General features: G+C 39.5%; 1 protein-coding gene across 12 annotated transcripts in view; it reads right to left on the bottom strand.

Annotated features, from left to right (window-relative positions):
* The window catches only part of TTC3 (tetratricopeptide repeat domain 3), a 142,835-nt gene that overhangs the window by 23,034 nt on the left and 97,035 nt on the right, over positions 1 to 22,766 (bottom strand). For all 12 annotated transcript variants that reach the window (XM_036851189.1, XM_036851195.1, XM_036851192.1 and 9 more), the window contains 3 exons: positions 20,871 to 21,918; positions 19,881 to 19,946; positions 18,720 to 18,869 (listed from right to left, as the gene is read on the bottom strand). In XM_036851189.1, the coding sequence (XP_036707084.1) occupies positions 18,720 to 18,869; positions 19,881 to 19,946; positions 20,871 to 21,918 (1,264 nt within the window). The remainder of the gene's footprint in view (positions 1 to 18,719; positions 18,870 to 19,880; positions 19,947 to 20,870; positions 21,919 to 22,766) is intronic.

The raw sequence follows: 22,766 nt of genomic DNA, 5'->3' as shown, positions 1-22,766 counted from the left end.
ATTCCATTAACAAAAAAGGAGAATATGGAAGATGTACAGGAAAGAGGGAAATTAACCTAGATATGTATGTTTAAATAAATTTATGAGTAAACAATAAAATATATATAAGAACTTAATAATTTTGACCCTGCAATCATTTTGATGGGACAGAGTAGAAATTTATAAGTGTTTGACAAAGACTACAAATCAAAGGGATAAAATTCTGAATTCAAACAGTCTTCCAACATAGCCACACAGAAAGGAATAACGTATTTCCAAGTTTTGTTGATTTACACATCTTCTAACAGGCTATTCTAGAGTGAGTTAGCACACCATCAAGTCAGGTGTGTTCTGCTCCCCAAAGAACCTTTCCCAATATGGGAAACTCCAACCCCATTAATATACTACCAACCAAAAGTCCATTCACCAATTAATTAGTTGTAACTTGGAATGCATTTCCCCATAAGAAGCCATGGTTGAAACATCAGTTAAATAGCCAACACTTCTCTTCCAAGAAGCTCACAGTTACAGTGGTAAGCTGAATAAAACGAGGTCTACAGTGTTAAAGAAGGCAAGTTTCCAGACCATGAAGAGTCTGTTTGACTGCAGAAGAAATAGTCTCAACCGGGGTTCTGGGAGCAGAGACATGCGGTGCTGGAAAGACAAGGAGGGAAGCTAAGACTCCCCTCTGAGAGAGTTTTGAAAAAGACTCTCGTCTGTCTTCAGCAGCCTCCTGTCTTCCTTTTGGCAGTGGGTTCCGCCCTCTGGGGGCCCTTCCTCCCTCAACACCCTCAAGTTTCTCTGGACCCCCGACTTAAGCCCACCCCCAGCTGAGGGCCTGCCAACTCCCAGGCATACTTCCAAAATGTCCTTCCTCTCCTTCCCTTCCCATCCCTCACCCCGAGAGTGCCTGACTGCAGCACGGTGCTCAGGAGAAGCACTTCAACCGGCCTGGAAGTATCCACACTTCACTCTTCAGCCTAAATGATTCTCTAATCTACAGGGAGTCTACACACACGTTTTATTTGGCAATTCCAGTACTTTTCGTTTGCTTTTTAAAATATAAATGTGTTATCTCTGCCTGGTCACAAAGGCCTTTGGTTTGCAATACCTGCCAGAATTTCAGGCAATATGACAAAGAGAAATGAAAAGCTGTTCTCTTGATGCTCTGGACGGTTAGGTACAACACCAGTTGAGACAGCCTTCTTGGTCAGCTTTCTTATGCAGGTGTTGCCTTTTGAAACTTCTTCTGAACCTACAAATTCTCTGAAAGTTTTATGTCATTTTTCAACGTGTCATCTCTTCAATGCCAGCAGATATACAGGCGGTGCATATGCTTGTAAGATGCCAGCCACTTATAAATAAACACGCTACAGACTAATATTTCTAACAATTACTGTGTGAATCAGAATGGAGCAATACTTACAAGAGACTAAAAGGAGCACGTGTCAACTTTACTCTTTTCCAGTTTGAAATTCTACTAGCAACGACGACTGCTTAATGAAGTCCCAACTTCATTTCTGCTTAGGGAGCCTTTCATTTTCCACCTGTGACCAGGTCCCCTGTAGCCTGAACTTCCTGCTTAGGCTTAGAATGTGACCAGGTCACTGAGACATGGGCTCAGCTACAGAAACTTGGAGCCTCCTCCTTCAGAAAAGATGGTGTGGCCTGAAGCCAAGTTACAGACTCCCTGTGAAATACAGCTCTCTAGTCAAAAGAGGCATCAACTTACAAGGACATTTCTCCCTCATCAGCTTTTGACACCAAGGTTTCGGATGTTCCTGGGAAGCAGATTTGCTAACCAGTCCAGGTGCTTAATGACTTTAAAGTCCCACCGCGGGAGTAGGGTTGACCTCAATGGCCTTGAGATGTGCAGGCCAACTGTTCTAAGGCAGCAGAGGTTCAACAGCTCAGGGACATTCCCTCCATCATGGGGACAGTTGAACTCACATTTCCCTTTTGCTGCAATCTTGCTGATCCTGAATGTGCTCAGTCATTACTGTGACGGAGGTGACCACCATGCCTACTAGGCTTACAAGATCCTGTATTCTACTACCATGACCAATGTCCATATGCACGCCTTGCTGCTGACGGCCAAGCCAAACTTGTTTCTTGCCTCTATTCTAAGCCAATGATTTCACCTAGGATTCAGCCCTTTGGCTGGGAGATGATGTACAACCTCAAGGTTATACTGGGACATAAGAACCTACTTGGCAACAAGTACCTAAAGCAGTCCAGGTATCAAAAGGCACAAAGTATTATAAACACACACACACACCCCTACAGCTCAGCCATGAAAAATGCTACGTGAGTTCATCTGCCATTTGTACTCACCACCCTTTAATGACATAACTGGCCTAGGGCAGCTATCATGAGCTTGTCTCTGACTACATGAAAAAGAATAATCTGAATGCTTTTCTTTGAAACATTAGAATCGGAGAAACAACAGGCTATATACAACTGCATCCTGTATTTGTACAGTTCACTGACATAATTATAAACACCTCTGAAAGTCTTTTTCTCAATTAGAGAGCATTTGGTTTTTATACCTCTTTTTTTAAACCTCAACTATGTTTTAAAATAAATATTTGAAGTGCCTTCAGTAATATATATAATTTAAAAAATACAAAATAAAAAAGAATGCTAAGTAAAGAAAACAGAATAAAAAGATAAGAATGATTATATAAAAGCAGAGCCAGAGTAATATAAAAACAAATGGCATGAGGTCCTAACCATTCTTCAGAAACAGTATTAAAACTTTCTGGCAGTCGAAGTCAAATAAAAACAAGCCCACTGCACAAAGAAACCCAGGTAGTAAAAGCAGAGAGGAATGACTTCTCAGGGCCTCATAAAGAGGATGCTACATAAAAGTCCTGGAAGATCAGCACAGAGCCTGGCACTTAAGGAGCATCCAATAAATATTTGTCCAATGAAAGAATGGGTAATATCCTCAACTACATACTAGCAGTAAATAAAGCAACAATCTTCACAGAACGTCCAGGCCTGATGGCCTTTCATGTAGGCTGACAGAATATGAAGACACAATTCACTAAACCCAGTTCTTCAGGGGCCTAAGTACAACTGTTTGATAACATCGGCAGAGCTCCTGGTCTGTACACTGAGATCCAAAGATGGCTAAGAAACAGTCCTCACACAGAAGGGGACAGCGGCCCCTGCGTCCAGCCCAGCGTCCGCACCAAGCAGGTACATGGAAACCCGGCCGCGGCCACGAGAGGGGAGCATCACGTCCATTTGGAGAGGACTCTCCATGGGCTCTGGAGCAAAGGTGACACAGGAGGAAGAAGGCAAAGCCAGCTGCTCCCCAGCAAACACACCCCCAGGGGTGTGTCCCTTATGTCCCCATCAGCGTCATCTTTCTGGTTCTGGTCCTGTCTGTCTCTTCCTAAATTTTTATGATTATTTAAATATTTACGTACAAGGCCTTCGATTTTGAAAGCCAATTCTAAACTTAAAAAAAAAACTGACGTAAGACTCAATGCTGGGGGGTAGAGTCAAGGTGTCGTACTAGGAGGATGCAAATTCGCGTCTCCTCACAACTAGGGCACCTACCAGGCACCGGTGGGGGACCACAGACACCTAGGGGACAGGAGGAACCCCCAGTGACCAGTTGTTTCAATTATAGTTTTATTTTTCCTAATATATTTTTTATCTTTCTAACTTTAAAAAAAAAAAAAAAAAAGAAACAGTCCTCACTTTCAGGGAGATCACAGTTTGGTGGGGGAAATATGCATAAAAGATAATTACTACACCATACACAAAAATTAACTCAAAATGGATCATAGGCCTAAGTGGAGAGAGCTAAAACTATAAAACTCTAGAATACAGGAGTAAATCTTGGTGCTTGGTGATCTTGGATTTGACAGTGGTTTCTCAGCTACGACATCAAAAGCATAAGCAACAAAAGAAAAAATAGAGAAAGCAGACTACACTGAAATTTAAAACTTGTGTGCTGCAAATGATACCATCAAGAAACTGAAAAGACAACCCACGGAACGGGAGATAGAAGAAATAAAGTTGCAAATATGGAAGATGGGAGAAAATATTTCTAAATCATATATTTGATAAGCAATTTGTACCTAGAATACATATATATGAAAACTCTTAATTCAATAATTAAAAAACAAATAATGAAATTAATAAATGGGCAAAGGATTAAAACAGACATTTCTCCAAATTTTCCAAAGATATAAAAATGGACATTAAGCACATATAAGATGCTCAACACCATGAACCTTTAGGGAAATGCAAATCAAAACCACAATGAGAAACCACTTTATACCCATCAGAATAGCTAAACTCAAAAAGATAGATGATAATAAGCATTAGTGAGACCATGGAGAGACTGGATCCCTCATACACTGCTGGTGGGAATGTAAGATGGTGTAGCTGTTTTGGAACAGTATGGAACTTTCTCGAACTCTTAAATATGGAGTTAGCATATGACCCAGCAATTCCACTCCTAGGTATATACCCAAAAGAAATGAAAACATATGTCCACAGAAAAACTTGTACTCAGATGTTCATAGCAATATTATTCATGACAGTCAAAAACTGGAAAGAATCCAAATGTCCATCAACTGATGAATGGGTAAATAAAATGTGATACAGCATACAAAGGAGTATTACTCAGCAGTGAAAAGGAATGAAGTGCTGATACATGTTACACGGACGAATGTACATGGATGGACCTTGAAAACATTAAGCTAGGTGAAAGAAGGCACTCACAAAAGACCACATAGGATATGACTCCATTTATATAAAATGCCCAGAACAGGCAAATCCATAGAGTAAATTAGTGGTTGCCTACAGCCGGGGGAGGGAGGGAGGAGAACAGGGAGTGACTGGTAGTGGTTACGAGATTTCTTTTTGGGGCGATAAAAATGTTCTAAACTGAAGATCGTGGTGATGGCTACAACAGCGTGCATACACTAAAAACACTGACTATATACTTTAAATGGGTGAATTTTATGATATGTGAATTATATCTCAATAATGATGTGAACAAAATGATAATTACTGGATAATATAGTGTGAGGCACTCATTATCACCACTGCATTAATAAGGGCGTTTAACCAAGCCTGAGCTGTCGTCAGTGACTGCTTTCTCAACAAAGTGATGCCTGAGTTGGACCCAAAGGGTGAGGAGGAGTGAGCCAGGCTTGGGGAGGAAGAAGGCCACTTGAAGCAGAAGGAACAGTGCTGGGAAAAGGTCCAGAAGTGAGCAAATCACATGACAAGCACTATCCATTACGTGAGGAAGAAGGCAGAAGATGGAGTTAGATACCAATCACAGAAGGTCTTTTAAGCTCTTGGTAATTACTGAGCATTAGTGAATTACTGGTGCTAACCTACTGTGGCAGAGGGATGGCATTCACAGCCCCATCCTTCACCCCTCCCCATATCTACACCCTTTCTCATGGGACCTTGGCATTCCCTTCACTAAAGAGGCAGTCTCTCTCACTTTGTCACAGCTAGTAGGTCTGTGTCTTTATTCCTGTCTTACCACTAGGTTCTTCATGACCTTTTTTTTTTTTTTTCCTTAGATTCCATATATATGTGTTATCATACTATATTTGTTTTTCTCTTTCTGACTTACTTCACTCTGGAGAGAGTGGCATGGACATATATACACTACCAAAAGTAAAATAGCTAGCTAGTGGGAAGCAACTGCATAGCACAGGGAGATCAGCTTGGTGCTTTGTGACCACCTAGAGGGGTGGGATAGGGAGGGTGGGAGGGAGGGAGATGCAAGAGGGAAGAGATATGGGAACATATGTATATGTATAACTGATTCACTTTGTTATAAAGCAGAAACTAACACACCATTGTAAAGCAATTATACTCCAATAAAGATGCTAAAAAAAAAAATCTAAAGAAAAAAGAGGCAGTCTCTTTTCCCCACCCCTTGAATCTGGGCTATGTGACTTGCTTTGCCTGATGTGATATTAGCAGTGACTGTCCTCGCTTGCCCTTGTACTTACTGGAAGATGAAAGACACATGGAGCAGATCTAGTTGTCCCTGCTGTCCCTGCTGAGGCCATTCTAGCACAGCCAAGAACAGCAGAGCCCTAGCTGACCCAAACGTGAAACAGTCTAGCCAAGCCCAATCGGGATCAGCTAACCCACAGACTCACACATTTAATATTTATTGTTATACATCACTGAGGTTTTTGTGGGTGGTTGTTACTCGGCATTATTATGGCGTCGATTAACTGACAGGCTGCTCATGAAATGCTGAGAAATGTTTTTCAACTGGTTGTGGAACTGACATTCTCTTAAGGGAGGACAAATGCAAGGTATTTGGAGCCTGACACTCACCACCTGTTCTCCTGCTTAGTACTGGTGTGACTTGGAGCAAGATGCATTAGCAAGTCTGGCCTCCTTTTTCCTTATCAGTAAAATGGAGAGAATATTATATACTATACTGTAACACTAGTACACTAGGATTGTTTTGAGATTAAATAAAATAATACATGTAAAATATTTATAACTCAGTATGGCACATAACATGAGCTCCATAAATGTTAGATTAAAAAAACTGCTGGTGAAACTAAGGAGCCCGCCTGCCACAACTAAGACCCAGCACAACCGAATAAACAAATAACTAAATAAATAAATGTTAAAAAAAAAAAGGCTGGGGACCTCCCTGGCGGTCCAGTGGTTAAGACTTCGCCTTCCAATGCAGGGGTTGCAGGTTTGATCCCTGGTTGGGGAGCTAAGATCCCACATGCCTCGTGGCCAAAAAAACCCAAAAAAACATAAAACAGAAGCGATATTGTAACAAATTCAATAAAGACTTTAAAAATGGCCCACATAAAAAAAAAAAATCTTAAAAAAAAAAACCATAAAAGGCTGAACTTGGCAAGGGCAATAACTGAACAGGAGAACCCCACCTCTATGCAGACATGAGCTGAGGAAGCTTTGGCAGGCAGGGGCCCAAGATTCTGTTGAAACAGGACAAAGTTCCAAATTCTACTCCATAAATTATTCTGGGCCAAAATTATTTTGACTGTGTTTTAAGAGTCAGTGTCAACTAAATACCCATCTTAGCTATAAGCAAATCTTATTAAAGCACCTTAAGAACATATGACCTAGAAGAGATGGGGAGTGACTGCTTAATGGGTACAAGGCTTCTTTTTCTTTTTTTTTTTAATTCCTCTACTTTCTTTTTTTTTTTTTTTTTTTATTTATGGGTGTGTTGGGTCTTCGTTTCTGTGCAAGAGCTTTCTCTAGTTGCGGCAAGTGGGGGCCACTCCTCATCGCGGTGCGCGGGCCTCTCATTATCGCGGCCTCTCTTGTTGCGGAGCACAGGCTCCAGACGCGCAGGCTCAGTAATTGCGGCTCACGGGCCTAGCTGCTCTGCGGCATATGGGATCTTCCCAGACCGGGGCTCGAACCCGTGTCCCCTGCATTGGCAGGCAGACACTCAACCACTGCGCCACCAGGGAAGCCCCAAGGCTTCTTTTTGGAGCGTTGAAAACGGTTCTGGATTAGATGGTGGTAATGATTATACAACATGATGAATATACTGAAAACCACTGAACTGTATACTTTATAGTGGTTAAAGGTGAATTTTACCTTAATAAAACAAGAAAGAACATATGCCCTTGAGCAATATGGCAACCAGTTATAACCTGCTGGTTGCAGGTGAAACGTACATTAAAAACAACAGGAGACTCGAGAGGGCAGACAACAGAAGCAAGAAAAACTACGATCCTGCAGCCTGTGGACCAAAAACCACAGTTACAGAAAGATAGAGAAGATGAAAAGGCAGAGGGCTATGTACCAGATGAAGGAACAAGAAAAAACCCCAGAAAAACAACTAAATGAAGTGGAGATAGGCAACCTTCCAGAAAAAGAATTCAGAATAATGATGGTGAAGATGATCCAGGACCTCGGAATAAGAATGGAGGCAAAGATTGAGAAGATGCAAGAAATGATTAACAAAGACCTAGAAGAATTAAAGAACAAACAAACAGAGATCACCAATACAATAACTGAAATGAAAACTACACTAGAAGGAATCAATAGCAGAATAACTGAGGCAGAAGAATGGATAAGTGACCTGGAAGACAGAATGGTGGAATTCACTGCTGTGGAACAGACTAAAGAAAAAAGAATGAAAAGAAATGAAGACAGCCTAAGAGACCTCTGGGACAACATTAAACGCAACAACATTCACATTATAGGGGTCCCAGAAGGAGAAGAGAGAGAGAAAGGACCAGAGAAAATATTTGAAGAGATTATAGTCGAAAACTTCCCTAACATGGGAAAGGAAATAGCCACCCAAGTCCAGGAAGCGCAGAGAGTCCCATACAGAATAAACCCAAGGAGAAACACGCCGAGACACATAGTAATCAAAGTGGCAAAAATTAAAGACAAAGAAAAATTATTGAAAGCAGCAAGGGAAAAACGACAAATAACATACAAGGGAACTCCCATAAGCTTAACAGCTGATTTCTCAGCAGAAACTCTGCAAGCCAGAAGGGAGTGGCATGATATACTTAAAGTGATGAAAGGGAAGAACCTACAACCAAGATTACTCTACCCGGCAAGGATCTCATTTAGATTTGATGGAGAAATCAAAAGCTTTGCAGACAAGCAAAAGCTAAGAGAATTCAGCACCACCAAACCAGCTCTACAACAAATGCTAAAGGAACTTCTCTAAGTGGGAAACACAAGAGAAGAAAAGGACCTACAAAAACAAACCCAAAACAATTAAGAAAATGGTCATAGGAACATACATATCGATAATTACCTTAAACGTGAATGGATTAAATGCCCCAACCAAAAGACATAGACTGGCTGAATGGATACAAAAACAAGACCCATATATATGCTGTCTACAAGAGACCCACTTTAGACCTAGGGACACATACAGACTGAAAGTGAGGGGATGGAAAAAGATATTCCATGCAAATGGAAATCAAAAGAAAGCTGGAGTAGCTATACTCATATCAGATAAAATAGACTTTAAAATAAAGAATGTTACAAGAGACAAGGAAGGACACTACATAATGATCCAGGGATCAATCCAAGAAGAAGATATAACAATTATAAATATATATGCACCCAACATAGGAGCACCTCAATACATAAGGCAACTGCTAACAGCTATAAAAGAGGAAATCGACAGTAACACAATAATAGTGGGGGACTTTAACACCTCACTTACACCAATGGACAGATCATCCAAAATGAAAATAAATAAGGAAACAGAAGCTTTAAATGACACAATAGACCAGATAGATTTAATTGATATATATAGGACATTCCATCCAAAAACAGCAGATTACACGTTCTTCTCAAGTGCGCACGGAACATTCTCCAGGATAGATCACATCTTGGGTCACAAATCAAGCCTCAGTAAATTTAAGAAAATTGAAATCATATCAAGCATCTTTTCTGACCACAATGCTATGAGATTAGAAATGAATTACAGGGAAAAAAACGTAAAAAGGACAAACACATGGAGGCTAAACAATACGTTACTAAATAACCAAGAGATCACTGAAGAAATCAAAGAGGAAATCAAAAAATACCTAGAGACAAATGACAATGAAAACACGACGACCCAAAACCTATGGGATGCAGCAAAAGCGGTTCTAAGAGGGAAGTTTATAGCTATACAAGCCTACCTAAAGAAACAAGAAAAATCTCAAGTAAACAATCTAACCTTCCACCTAAAGAAACTAGAGAAAGAAGAACAAACAAAACCCAAAGTTAGCAGAAGGAAAGAAATCATAAAGATCAGAGCAGAAATAAATGAAATAGAAACAAAGAAAACAATAGCAAAGATCAATAAAACTAAAAGTTGGTTCTTTGAGAAGATAAACAAAATTGATAAGCCATTAGCCAGACTCATCAAGAAAAAGAGGGAGAGGACTCAAATCAATAAAATCAGAAATGAAAAAGGAGAAGTTACAACAGACACCGCAGAAATACAAAGCATCCTAAGAGACTACTACAAGCAACTTTATGCCAATAAAATGGACAACCTGGAAGAAATGGACAAATTCTTAGAAAGGTATAACCTTCCCAGACTGAATCAGGAAGAAACAGAAAATATGAACAGACCAATCACAAGTAATGAAATTGAAACTGTGATTAAAAATCTTCCAACAAACAAAAGTCCAGGACCAGATGGCTTCACAGGTGAATTCTATCAAACATTTAGAGAAGAGCTAACACCCATCCTTCTCAAACTCTTCCAAAAAATTGCAGAGGAAGGAACACTCCCAAACTCATTCTATGAGGCCACCATCACCCTGATACCAAAACCAGACAAAGACACTACAAAAAAAGAAAATTACAGACCAATATCACTGATGAATATAGATGCAAAAATCCTCAACAAAATACTAGCAAACAGAATCCAGCAACACATTAAAAGGATCATACACCACGATCAAGTGGGATTTATCCCAGGGATGCAAGGATTCTTCAATATACGCAAATCAATCAATGTGATAAACCATATTAACAAATTGAAGAATAAAAACCATATGATCATCTCAATAGATGCAGAAAAAGCTTTTGACAAAATTCAACACCCATTTCTGATAAAAACTCTCCAGAAAGTGGGCATAGAGGGAACCTACCTCAACATAATAAAGGCCATATATGACAAACCCACAGCAAACATCATTCTCAATGGTGAAAAACTGAAAGCATTTCCTCTAAGATCAGGAACGAGACAAGGATGTCCACTCTCACCACTATTATTCAACATAGTCCTGGAAGTCCTAGCCACGGCAATCAGAGAAGAAAAAGAAATAAAAGGAATACAAATTGGAAAAGAAGAAGTAAAACTGTCACTGTTTGCGGATGACATGATACTATACATAGAGAATCCTAAAACTGCCACCAGAAAACTGCTAGAGCTAATTAATGAATATGGTAAAGTTGCAGGATACAAAATTAATGCACAGAAATCTCTTGCATTTCTATACACTAATGATGAAAAATCTGAAAGAGAAATTATGGAAACACTCCCATTTACCATTGCAACAAAAAGAATAAAATACCTAGGAATAAACCTACCTAGGGAGACGAAAGACCTGTATGCAGAAAACTATAAGACACTGATGAAAGAAATTAAAGATGATACCAACAGATGGAGAGATATACCATGTTCTTGGATTGGAAGAATCAACATTGTGAAAATGAGTATACTACCCAAAGCAATCTACAGATTCAATGCAATCCCTATCAAATTACCAATGGCATTTTTTACGGAGCTAGAACAAATCATCTTAAAATTTGTATGGAGACACAAAAGACCCCGAATAGCCAAAGCAGTCTTGAGGGAAAAAAATGGAGCTGGAGGAATCAGACTCCCTGACTTCAGACTATACTACAAAGCTACAGTAATCAAGACAGTATGGTACTGGCACAAAAACAGAAACATAGATCAATGGAACAAGATAGAAAGCCCAGAGATTAACCCACGCACCTATGGTCAACTAATCTATGACAAAGGAGGCAAAGATATACAATGGAGAAAAGACAGTCTCTTCAATAAGTGGTGCTGGGAAAACTGGACAGCTACATGTAAAAGAATGAAATTAGAATACTCCCTAACACCATACACAAAAATAAACTCAAAATGGATTAGAGACCTAAATATAAGACTGGACACTATAAAACTCTTAGAGGAAAACATAGGAAGAACACTCTTTGACATAAATCACAGCAAGATCTTTTTTGATCCACCTCCTAGAGTAATGGAAATAAAAACAAAAATAAACAAATGGGACCTAATGAAACTTCAAAGCTTTTGCACAGCAAAGGAAACCATAAACAAGACGAAAAGACAATCCTCAGAATGGGAGAAAATATTTGCAAATGAATCAACGGACAAAGGATTAATCTCCAAAATATATAAACAGCTCATTCAGCTCAATATCAAAGAAACAAACACCCCAATCCAAAAATGGGCAGAAGACCTAAATAGACATTTCTCCAAAGAAGACATACAGATGGCCACGAAGCACATGAAAAGATGCTCAACATCACTAATTATTAGAGAAATGCAAATCAAAACTACAATGAGGTATCACCTCACTCCTGTTAGAATGGGCATCATCAGAAAATCGACAAACAACAAATGCTGGAGAGGGTGTGGAGAAAAGGGAACCCTCTTGCACTGTTGGTGGGAATGTAAATTGATACAGCCACTATGGAGAACAATATGGAGGTTCCTTAAAAAACTAAAAATAGAATTACCATATGACCCAGCAATCCCACTACTGGGCATATACCCAGAGAAAACCGTAATTCAAAAAGACACATGCACCCCAATGTTCATTGCAGCACTATTTACAATAGCCAGGTCATGGAAGCAACCTAAATGCCCATCAACAGACGAATGGATAAAGAAGATGTGGTACATATATACAATGGAATATTACTCAGCCATAAAAAGGAACGAAATTGAGTCATTTGTTGAGACATGGATGGATCTAGAGACTGTCATACAGAGTGAAGTAAGTCAGAAAGAGAAAAACAAATATCGTATATTAATGCATGTATGCGGAACCTAGAAAAATGGTACAGATGAGCCAGTTTGCAGGGCAGAAGTTGAGACACAAATGTAGAGAATGGTCATATGGACACCAAGGGGGGAAAACTGCGGTGAGGTGGGGATGGTGGTGTGCTGAATTGGGCAATTGGGATTGACATGTATACACTGATGTGTATAAAACTGATGCCTAATAAGAACCTGCAGTATAAAAAAACAAACAAAACAACTAATACTAAACTTTCATTGGGTTATTTGTATGGAAATATGTTAATATAAATGTTTCAGACATTACATGAAATTTCTAAATATCTTATATTTGTATTTGTATGGAAATATGTATGGAAATATGTTAATATAAATGTTTCAGACATTACATGAAATTTCTAAAAATCTTATATTTGTATTTGTATGGAAATATGTTAATATAAGTGTTTCAGACATTACATGAAATTTCTAAAAAAAAAAAAAAAAAAAAAAAAAAAAAAAAACAACAACAACAGGAGACTCTGGCTTTAGAATTGCTATTTTCCTCTGGCAGGGAATAGAGAATGGGCCCATCTCTAGCTCATGATAATCAAACTCCATCAGCTATATGCAATAGCTGGCCCAGATTTTTACTGATGCTTTGTAAACGCTCAGCGCTTTTCAAGTGCTTTGTAAATAAGTGATTTTTCTCAAAGAGGGCATGACAGCATTCTGGGTGGGACAATTCTTCCTCCTTCTATACTTATCTCTGGCCATTCCCCACCCCTTTCCAACCACCCCTGTGAGTCCTCACAAAACTATGAAGCAGAGATTACATTATTAATGAGGAAACTGAGGGCCGAAGAGACTGAGTAAATTACTTTAGGTCACAAAGCTATTAAGTGGTGGTGCTGGGGTACTAGTCAGGCAGTCTGACTCTTATTGCCCAAGGTTTTTTTGTTTTTTGTTTTTTTATTTTTGGCTGTGTTGGGTCTTCGTTGTTGTGCATGGGCTTTCTCTAATTGCAGCGAGCAGGGGCTACTCTTAGCTGCCGTGCGCGGGCTTCTCATTGCGGGGCCTTCTCTTGTTGCGGAGCATGGGCTCTAGGCACGCGGGCTTCAGTAGTTGTGGCACGTGGGCTCAGCAGCTGTGGCTCGTGGGCTCTAGAGCACAGGCTCAGCAGTTGTGGCGCAAGGGCTTAGTTGCTCTGCTTGCCTGAGTTCTTAAACGTGATTTGCTACTGCTTGCCTCTCTCTTCTCTATAAGGGGGAAGGGCTGTTGTATCGAATATATCCAAATGTGGGATCAAGAACCTTAAGTAAGTATTAGTTCATAACCTCAGTGATCTAAGAGAGTCAAAGGCCAAGGGAAAGATCAACAAAAGCGGAAATTTCTTTTTACATTTATAAAAGATTTTCCACAAGTGAATTCTGAGTACAGTCATGATTAATAAAGAAGTGGCTACAACTAAACCTCATTTGCTCTTGTGCTGACAGCAACCTAAGGATCTCAGACAAGCAATTTATCCTGCTAGGAAACGGGTATACATTTTACATGGAAAGTCTAATAACCTAACTGGCCTATAATTTGAGGGACTAAATAATGGCTCTTTTTAAAAAATGGACTGACTACTCTTAAGTACAACCACATGGAACCAGACCCAGAGCCTTAGCAAAGTTAAAAAGCAGGTCAAGAGCCCAAGCCCACCAGCCAAAGTTGCTGCTCTCTCACAGCCCTCCTCCCTGGGTGCTAATTTACTGTACATTTCTTGGTCAAGTGTACAAAGAAGCCTTGATGAGCTGCACAAATACAGGACCCAGTCAGACCAGCAGTTTATAAAGCTGGACAAGCCTCTGCCAGAAAGAAAGAAACCTCACTCACCAGATGCCCACCTAAAATTAAGTGGCTGAGTCTGCAAATCTGCCCTCAGCACTTAATCGGGTGAACACAGGCATTCCCGCACGGATTTATTAAAACTGAAAACTGAATTTTCCTGAGGCAATACAAAGTTTACAAAAATACTTTGTTTTGTTAAGCCCCCCAAGTAGCTTATCCAAATTAGTGTTCTGTGAGCCACTGGGCAGGGCTTTACTTTTGCTCATTTTTCCCTCTTCGCAATCAAGAAGACTTCATTCAACTGGGCAACTGAGCAGAAAGGCTGGTTCCTTCCAATTCTTCTCATTCTTCAAATCTCCCCAGTCTCATCCCAAGTAAAAACATGTCCTAAGGAATGTTATAACAGTAACCTTTACATACCAACCCTTTTCTTCTGGGCATACTTAAATCTCAATAAATGAGTTTATTGATTAAGGTCCCACAGCTCATTTTCTTCTATTTAATATGTGACGTCAGCTATTGACTCAGACTTCTGGAACAAATTCTTCCTTTCTTAAATGGACTAACAGCCCTTTGTTACCTCTGTACAAAAGACCTCAGTTTTTACAAGCTGATTATAAAATGGGCAGAAGACCTGAAAAGATATTTTTCCAAAGAAAACATTAAGATGGCCAACAGGCACATGAAAAGATGCTCAACATCACTCATCATGAGAGAAATACAAATCAAAACTACAATGAGGTATCACCTCACACCTGTCAGAATGGCTGTCATCAACAAGAACACAATAGGACTTCCCTGGTGGCACAGTGGTTAAGAATCCGCCTGCCAATTCAGGGGACACGGGTTTGATCCCTGGTCAGGGAAGATCTCACATGCCGTGGAGCAACTAAGCCTGTGCACCACAACTACTGAAGCCTGCACACCCTAGAGCCTGCGCGCTGCAACTACTGAAGCCCACACTCTCTAGGGCCCGCATGCCACAACTACTGAACCCGCATGCTGCAACTACTGAAGCCCGTGTGCCTAGAGCCCGTGCTCTGCAACAAGAGAAGCCACCTCAATGAGAAGCCCACGCACCGCAATGAAGAGCAGCCCCTGCTCGGCACAACTAGAGAAAGCCCACTTGCAGCAACCAAGACCCAATGCAGCCAAAAAAAGATTTAAAAAGAGCACAATAAATGCTGGCAAGGGGGCTTCCCTGGTGGCACAGTGGTTGAGAATCTGCCTGCCAATGCAGGGGACACGGGTTCGAGCCCTGGTCTGGGAGGATCCCACATGCCGCGGAGCGGCTGGACCCGTGAGCCACAATTACTGAGCCTGCGCGTCTGGAGCCTGTGCTCCACAACAAGAGAGGCCACGATAGTGAGAGGCCCGCTCACCGCGATGAAGAGAGGTCCCCGCTTGCCACAACTAGAGAAAGCCCTCGCACAGAAACGAAGACCCAACAAAGCCATAAATAAATAAATAAATAAAATTTTAAAAAAAATGCTGGCAAGGATGTGGAGAAAAGGGAACCCTTGTACACTGTTGGTGGGAATGTAAATTGGTGCAGCCACTATGGAAAACAGAATGGAGGTTCTTCAGAAAACTAAAAATAGAGCTACCACATGATCCAGCAATTCCACTCCTGGGTATATATCCAAAGAACATAAAAACACTAATTCAAAAAGATATATGCACCCCAATATTCACAGCAGCACTATTTACAATAGCTAAGATACGGAAGCAACCTAAGTGTCCATCAACAGATGAATGGATAAAGAGATGTGGTATATATACACAATGGAATATTACTCAGCCATAAAAAAGAATGAAGTTCTGTCATTTGGAAGAACATGGATGGACCTAGAGGGTATTCTGCTAAGTGAAATAGGTCAGACAGAGAAAGGCAAGTACTCTATTTTATTGCTTATTTGTAGAATCTAAAGTATAGAACAGACGAATGAATATAAGAAACCAGACTCACAGAGAGAACAAATTAGTGACTACCAGTGGGGAGAGGGAAGGGGGGAAGGGCATGATAGGGGTAGGAGGTTAAGAGACAAACTACTATGTATAAAATAAATAAGCAGCAAGCATATATTGTACAGCACAGGGAAATATAGGCATTATTTTGTAATAACTTTAAATGGCATATAATCTATTAAAAATATCAAGTCACTATGTTGTACACCTGGAACTAATAGTGTAAATCAGCTATATTTCAATTTTAAAAAAAGACCTTAGTTTAAAAAAGAAACGTACCATGATTTCCTCACATCTATAATTCCATTTTCCCACTAATTCAATTGGGCCTTGCCATGAATCAGTATTACTCCAAGAACCAGTCACATGTAACTGAAGGTCAATCTTAACTAATGGAATTCAAGATCAGTAGACTCAACCAAGATACTCTGGGTGAGTTTACAGTTCTAGTATGCCAACCCTCCATGTGCAATTTTTATACTTCCTGAGTAGTAAGATGAAGATGATGATGATAGTAGTAGTAGTAATAATAGTGGCAGGCAACACTTAGAGAGCTCTTACTATGCACCAGGCAACGTTAAGTACAGTTGGCCCTCTGTATCCTCAGATGTGGAACTCTCTCAATATTACACCATTGTATACAAGGGACTTGAGAATCTGTGGATTTGGGTATTTCTGAATGGGTCCTGGAACCAATCCCCTGCCGATACTGAGGGATAACTGTACTTTACAAGGATTAATCTAACCCGGCAAATGGGAGCTACTGTTACCCAAATTTTCCAGATAAGAAACTAAAGCACAGAGATGTTAAATAACTTGACCAAGATCACAACTAGTATAGAACTAAGCCTGGATCTGAATCCAGTCAGTCTGACTCCAGGCCTCACACTCTGAACCACTATTGCTACACAACCTCTCTCACTATAAACAAGAATTTAGGGACTTGCCTGGTGGCACAGTGGTTAAGAATCCGCCTCCTAATGCTGGGGACGCAGGTTCGATCCCTGGTCTGGGAAGATCCCACATGCCGCGGAGCAACTAAGCCCGTGCGCCACGACTACTGAGCCTGCGCTCTAGAGACTGCAAGCCACAGTTACTAAAGCCCGCGCACCTAGAGCCCATGCTCCGCAACAAGAGAAGCCACTGCAATGAGAAGCCTCTGCACCTCAATGAAGAGTAGCCCCCGCTCGCCACAGCTAGTAGCCCCCGCTCACCACAGCTAGAGAAAGCCCGCGCGCAGCAACAAAGACCCAAGGCAGCCAAAAAAAAAAAATGCCATGAATTCAGAACACAATGATAAAAAAATTTTAAAAATACTAATAATTTAACTTGGAGCTTAGTCTCCAGAAAATAGTTTTGGGGTTTTTTTTGGTATTTATTTATTTATTTTAACATCTTTATTGGAGTATAATTGCTTTACAATGGTGTGTTAGTTTCTGCTTGATAACAAAGTGAATCAGCTATACATATACATATATCCCCATATCTCCTCCCTCTTGCGTCTCCCTATCCCACCCTCCCTATCCCACCCCTCTAGGTGGTCACAAAGCACTGAGCTGATCTCCCTGTGCTATGCGGCTGCTTCCCACTAGCTATCTATTTTACATTTCGTAGTGTATACATAAGTCCATGCCACTCTCTTACTTTGTCCCAGCTTACCCTTCCCCCTCCCCATGGCCTCAAGTCCATTCTCTATGTCTGTGTCTTTATTCCTGTCCTGCCCCTACGTTCTTCAGAACCATTTTTTTTTATTCCATATGTATGTGTTAGCATACGGTATTTGTTTTTCTCTTTCTGAGTTACTTCACTCTGTATGACAGACTGTCCATCCACCTCACTACAAATAACTCAATTTCATTTCTTTTTATGGCTGAGTAATATTCCATTGTATATATGTGCCACATCTTCTTTGTCCATTCATCTGTCGATGGACACTTAGGTTGCTTCCATGTCCTGCCTATTGTAAATAGAGCTGCAGTGAACATTGTGGTACATGACTCTTCTTGAATTATGGTTTTCTCAGGGTATATGCCCAACAGGGGGATTGCTGGGTCATATGGTAGTCCTATTTTTAGTTTTTTAAGGCACCTCCATACTGTTCTCCATAGTGGCTGTATCAATTTACATTCCCACCAACAGTGCAAGAGGGTTTCCTCAGAAAATAGTTTTAGTTAAGCAAGCAAACTGAATTATGATATATGAAAATTCAGATTCACAGCCCTTTTCTTAGACTGCAACTTGTAGAGCTTCTAAAGCACTGCAAAAAACAGTTACTTTAATATGTCATAAAGAAATTTGAAATAGGCAATGAGAAAGAATCCTTTTGTTTAGCCAACAATGCAGCAGCTCAGCTAATTGAGGCTACACAAGCACAATTCTCCTAATGATACCGCATGCTATTAAAGAGGGTTTCAGATAGGATTACCTTGTTTTCTTCTAGGTGCCTTTTCAACTTTTCTTCCAAATCCTTGGTTTCTTCTGAGCCCTTGATATTTCTCTGCTCATAATTTTCACATGCTTCCTTAAGCTGCTCTTGTAAAACTTGGTACTCCTTTTCAATCTGTGAAATACTCCCCTAAAAGTATAATACAAAATTATCTATTAAAAGTAGTTTTAAAAGCCTATTTCTGATCTTGTTCTGAACGCTCTTAAAATAAACAAAGGAGAATATATGGCAGATGAAAATTTACAAGGGAAATGTCACAATAATTCAAGAATTAAAAACCTGTTACACTGTATATCAAAGCCAGCTCTTTATTTATTTATTTCTTTGGCTGCATTGGGTCTTTTCTTTTAATATAATTTGCAATGGGTTGTTTATATATGGAAAGGAATTTTATCCAATCAACCTTCTGAATTATCTTACATTTTGGTACTGGGTTTTCGGTTGATCACTTTGGATGTTCCAGGGACACAGTCTTAGCCTCTGTAAATAATGAGACTTATACCTCCACCTTTAAAATCTTATTTTTTTCTCTTATCTGATTTTGTCAGCTAATATCTCCAGGATAATGATAAATATTAATGATGATATATAACCTTTAAGCAAGATGACGCATTTGGCTTAAGAAAGATACAAGCATGTTGAAAAGTATTCATCTATTCCCATTTGATTATGAGTTTTAGTCAAGAAAAAAACTTGAATTTTTTCCAATACCCTATCAGCAACTATGGAGTTGATCAAATGACTTTTCTCTTAAGATATATTAACACAGTAATTATATTAATAGATTTTCTAATTGAATCATTCTTAAAGCGGTGAAGGTTTTTATAATAATTTCTGTATTATTCATGTGAAGAAGCTTTTATTTATAAATTAATACAGGCTCATTATACCAGTTAAAACAATAAAGCCGTTATACTTCACAATCAGTAAGCTAGAAAAAACTTACCTTTTCCTCTGCCTCCCCTTCCCAAATTCGAACAATAAAGACAAAACAATAATTTTTTGTTATGTTCTAAAGCTTATTCTATAATGTTTTGTATGGAATAACTGTCTTCAAAATAGTTCTAAGTTCGTCATTCCCATCTAGTTAAAAGTAATGAAAATTAAACCTTTAACAAGTTTAATACGATTTTGACTCACCTGTTGTGCCTCAAAAGGATCATACGGCTCAGTATTGACTTCTTGATGCTTTATATTCCAAGACACCTATGGGGCAAAACAAACACATTCAGTCTATCTCAACTGCTCTAGTAAAATAAATCCATCATGTAATAACATTTTGAAACATGCCCATAACTTTTTCAAGGTTTCTTTTGGCCAGTTTAGATAATGTTCTATGCTTTCTACAAATATTTGTAACAGGAAAAAGTGATTATTTATAATTAGTACAAGTGAAAATGATTTTGGTTCATTACTGTTAACATAATTCTTCAAAGCTTTCTAGAAAGCAAAAACCTTAATGAGTAGGAGGATAACCAATAAGGGTTTAATGACTTCATGCCTTATGAAGTTAACTACAGAGAAACCTTAGCTTATTCTCGTGCTTGTTAGGAAGGAACTTTTATTCACATCTCTCTTGTTTCTCTCCATCTGGTCGTGTCTTTTAACTCCCTCACTCCTCCCCTGGTTTGGTAGGAGAATTGGGCATGTGCAGCCCAGACTCTTCCTTTTTTCTCTTTCTTGGGAGCTGCCCATGCAGAAAGCACGTTTTCCCCTTCCCTCTCCAGGCACTATGTCTTAGGGGCAGGCACCCAAGTTAGGAGGCCTTCTAGTCCAGCATTGCTGTAACTAGGTGGGAAGCTGGTATGTCATGGGCTTCACTCTTAGGACATGCACTCTCTACAGAAACAGCCACATCTTCCTGCCACACTTTTTATTAATTATCAAGGTGATGTTTTGGCTCCATCTGCTGGTTCCACTATCTTATTTCTCAACTGGTGCAAAACTTGGATAGGAAGAAGGATGTTATTTACTAAACCCAAAAATTCCTTCTGGCATTACCTGTCACGCCCTACAAAAGGGTTCATAAAGTCCATCATTTTAAAGAATTTTAGTAAATATAATGGCAATGAAAAATAAAGAGGAAAATTTAACTTTAGTATTAAGAAGACTTTCTATTTTCAGTCTTACCTGTACGGCAACCATTTGTGTATGTGGAACATCTGTTACTTCATCGGTGCTTTCTGGATTTACTTCCTTCTTGGCAGAATTTCCACAGTGGCCATCATTTCTGTTAGACTCACTTTGGGCTGTATCAGCACCATCCGTGATGCACTGTGACTTTACTGATATTTCCAAAGATTCCTGAAGGATCTGTGTTTCAGAGGCAATCTGGTTACCAGGGGCATTCTCAGCACTGAAATGATGGCCCTCAAAATGCACTTCTGTTATGTCACTGGCTACAAAAGACGGCACCACTGGTACTGATCTCTGCAACTGATATTCAGAAGAAACTCTGGCCAGAGGTGCGTAAATGCTATACTGGGGCAAAGTCGGTAACACATTTATAAACGCTGGTGGTGTCTGGGTAATGTCAAATCCCCGAAACGGAAGATACGTACAGTATCCTGTGACCAATTGGGGTTGAGTCCAATAGGTTGGTTTCACATCCTCAGGAACTGGTTTGGGAGAATCAGAGGAGACATGCTTGTGACTTGTCTCCTCGGAGACTGGTCTGGGAGAATCAGAAGACACCCCTTTGGGCTTCTCATCCTCAGAAACTGATTTGGAAGAATTATCGGAAATTAGTTTCGGCTTCACAGCTTCACAAGGTGACTGGGGAGAATTAGCAGATGTAAGGTGGGGCTTCACATCCTCAGAAGCTGGTGCTGAAGGTAAGTCAGACACTGGTTTGGATTTCACATCTGGTTTAAATTCCCTAGCAGTTGGATTCAGCGGTAGTTTAACTCGTAAATACTCTCCTGTTTTCGAAATTTCTTCTACTTTTGCCTTAATGTTTTTCTTCTTTCTCTTTTTCTTAAGCCGTAACGCAACTTTCTTCAATGCAATACAGTTGTCAATCACAACAAAACGAGGACATCCCAGGAGAAAAGATTTCAAACCTCCTGCTTTTTCTAGTATCTGTCGAGTTTCTTCTGGGAAAAACTCATATTCTTCAGAAAACATCTTGTTACTCATGTCCAAGGGACCATGTTCCTCTAACAACTGAGAGAAATAACTTGGAAAAAATTTACGTAAGTTATTATAAGGAAGTACTTGTACATGTTTATCTGAAAAAAATATTTCCCAAAATTTCTCCCAAAGCAAAATACTACTTCACTTCGCACTGATCTTGACACCTCCCCAACAAATATATTATATTCATATTAAATCTGAGAAAGGCTAACTGTAATCAATGATACTATAAATAAAATTTTGTTTACCCCTCAGAAAATAATCCTTTAAAAAATCTTGGGGAAAAAAACAAAAGGAGATTAAAAAGTTATTTTTATAAGTTTCAGTTAAATAATTATTCAATATATTTTAAAAAACAATGAAAAGCAAAGAAACTTATTCAAGAAAATTAACAAGGCTATCAATAACAAGAACATCAAATGAAAAAAGGAAATCAAATTTCAAAAAAATCCTATTGGAATTTACATATAGTAAATCTATTAACATTTCTCTGTTTAGGAATATACAATGATTCAGAATTATTGAAATCAATTAGGTCTGATCAATAAACCACCACAGTGCAGGATCAGATCCACAGTAATGGGGCCAATCCCTTAACCTGCCTCCATCTGTGGACTGGGTTTGTTCACTCCAGTTCTGGGGCCATGTTCTTTTGCCATTCTTGTGCCAGGCTCAAAGAGGCTTCCTCTCCCATTTGAATTTGGTATTCAGTCTGTAACAGTGGCACAGCTAGCAAGAAAGACACATACCATGTACACTAAGAAGGCTTTTTCAAGAGCAAAAACCTCCAAAGGAATATTCTTAGTAAATTAAAGCTAACCAGGAAGATAACTTATTCAGGAGGAAGGTAAAAACAATACTTCTTTGAAGCAAAAGTAAACCACCGTATGT

This window comes from Balaenoptera musculus, chromosome 4, assembly GCF_009873245.2.
Source record: "Balaenoptera musculus isolate JJ_BM4_2016_0621 chromosome 4, mBalMus1.pri.v3, whole genome shotgun sequence".
NCBI classification, from domain to species: domain Eukaryota; kingdom Metazoa; phylum Chordata; class Mammalia; order Artiodactyla; family Balaenopteridae; genus Balaenoptera; species Balaenoptera musculus.
This window is presented reverse-complemented; position numbering and strand designations above follow the sequence as displayed.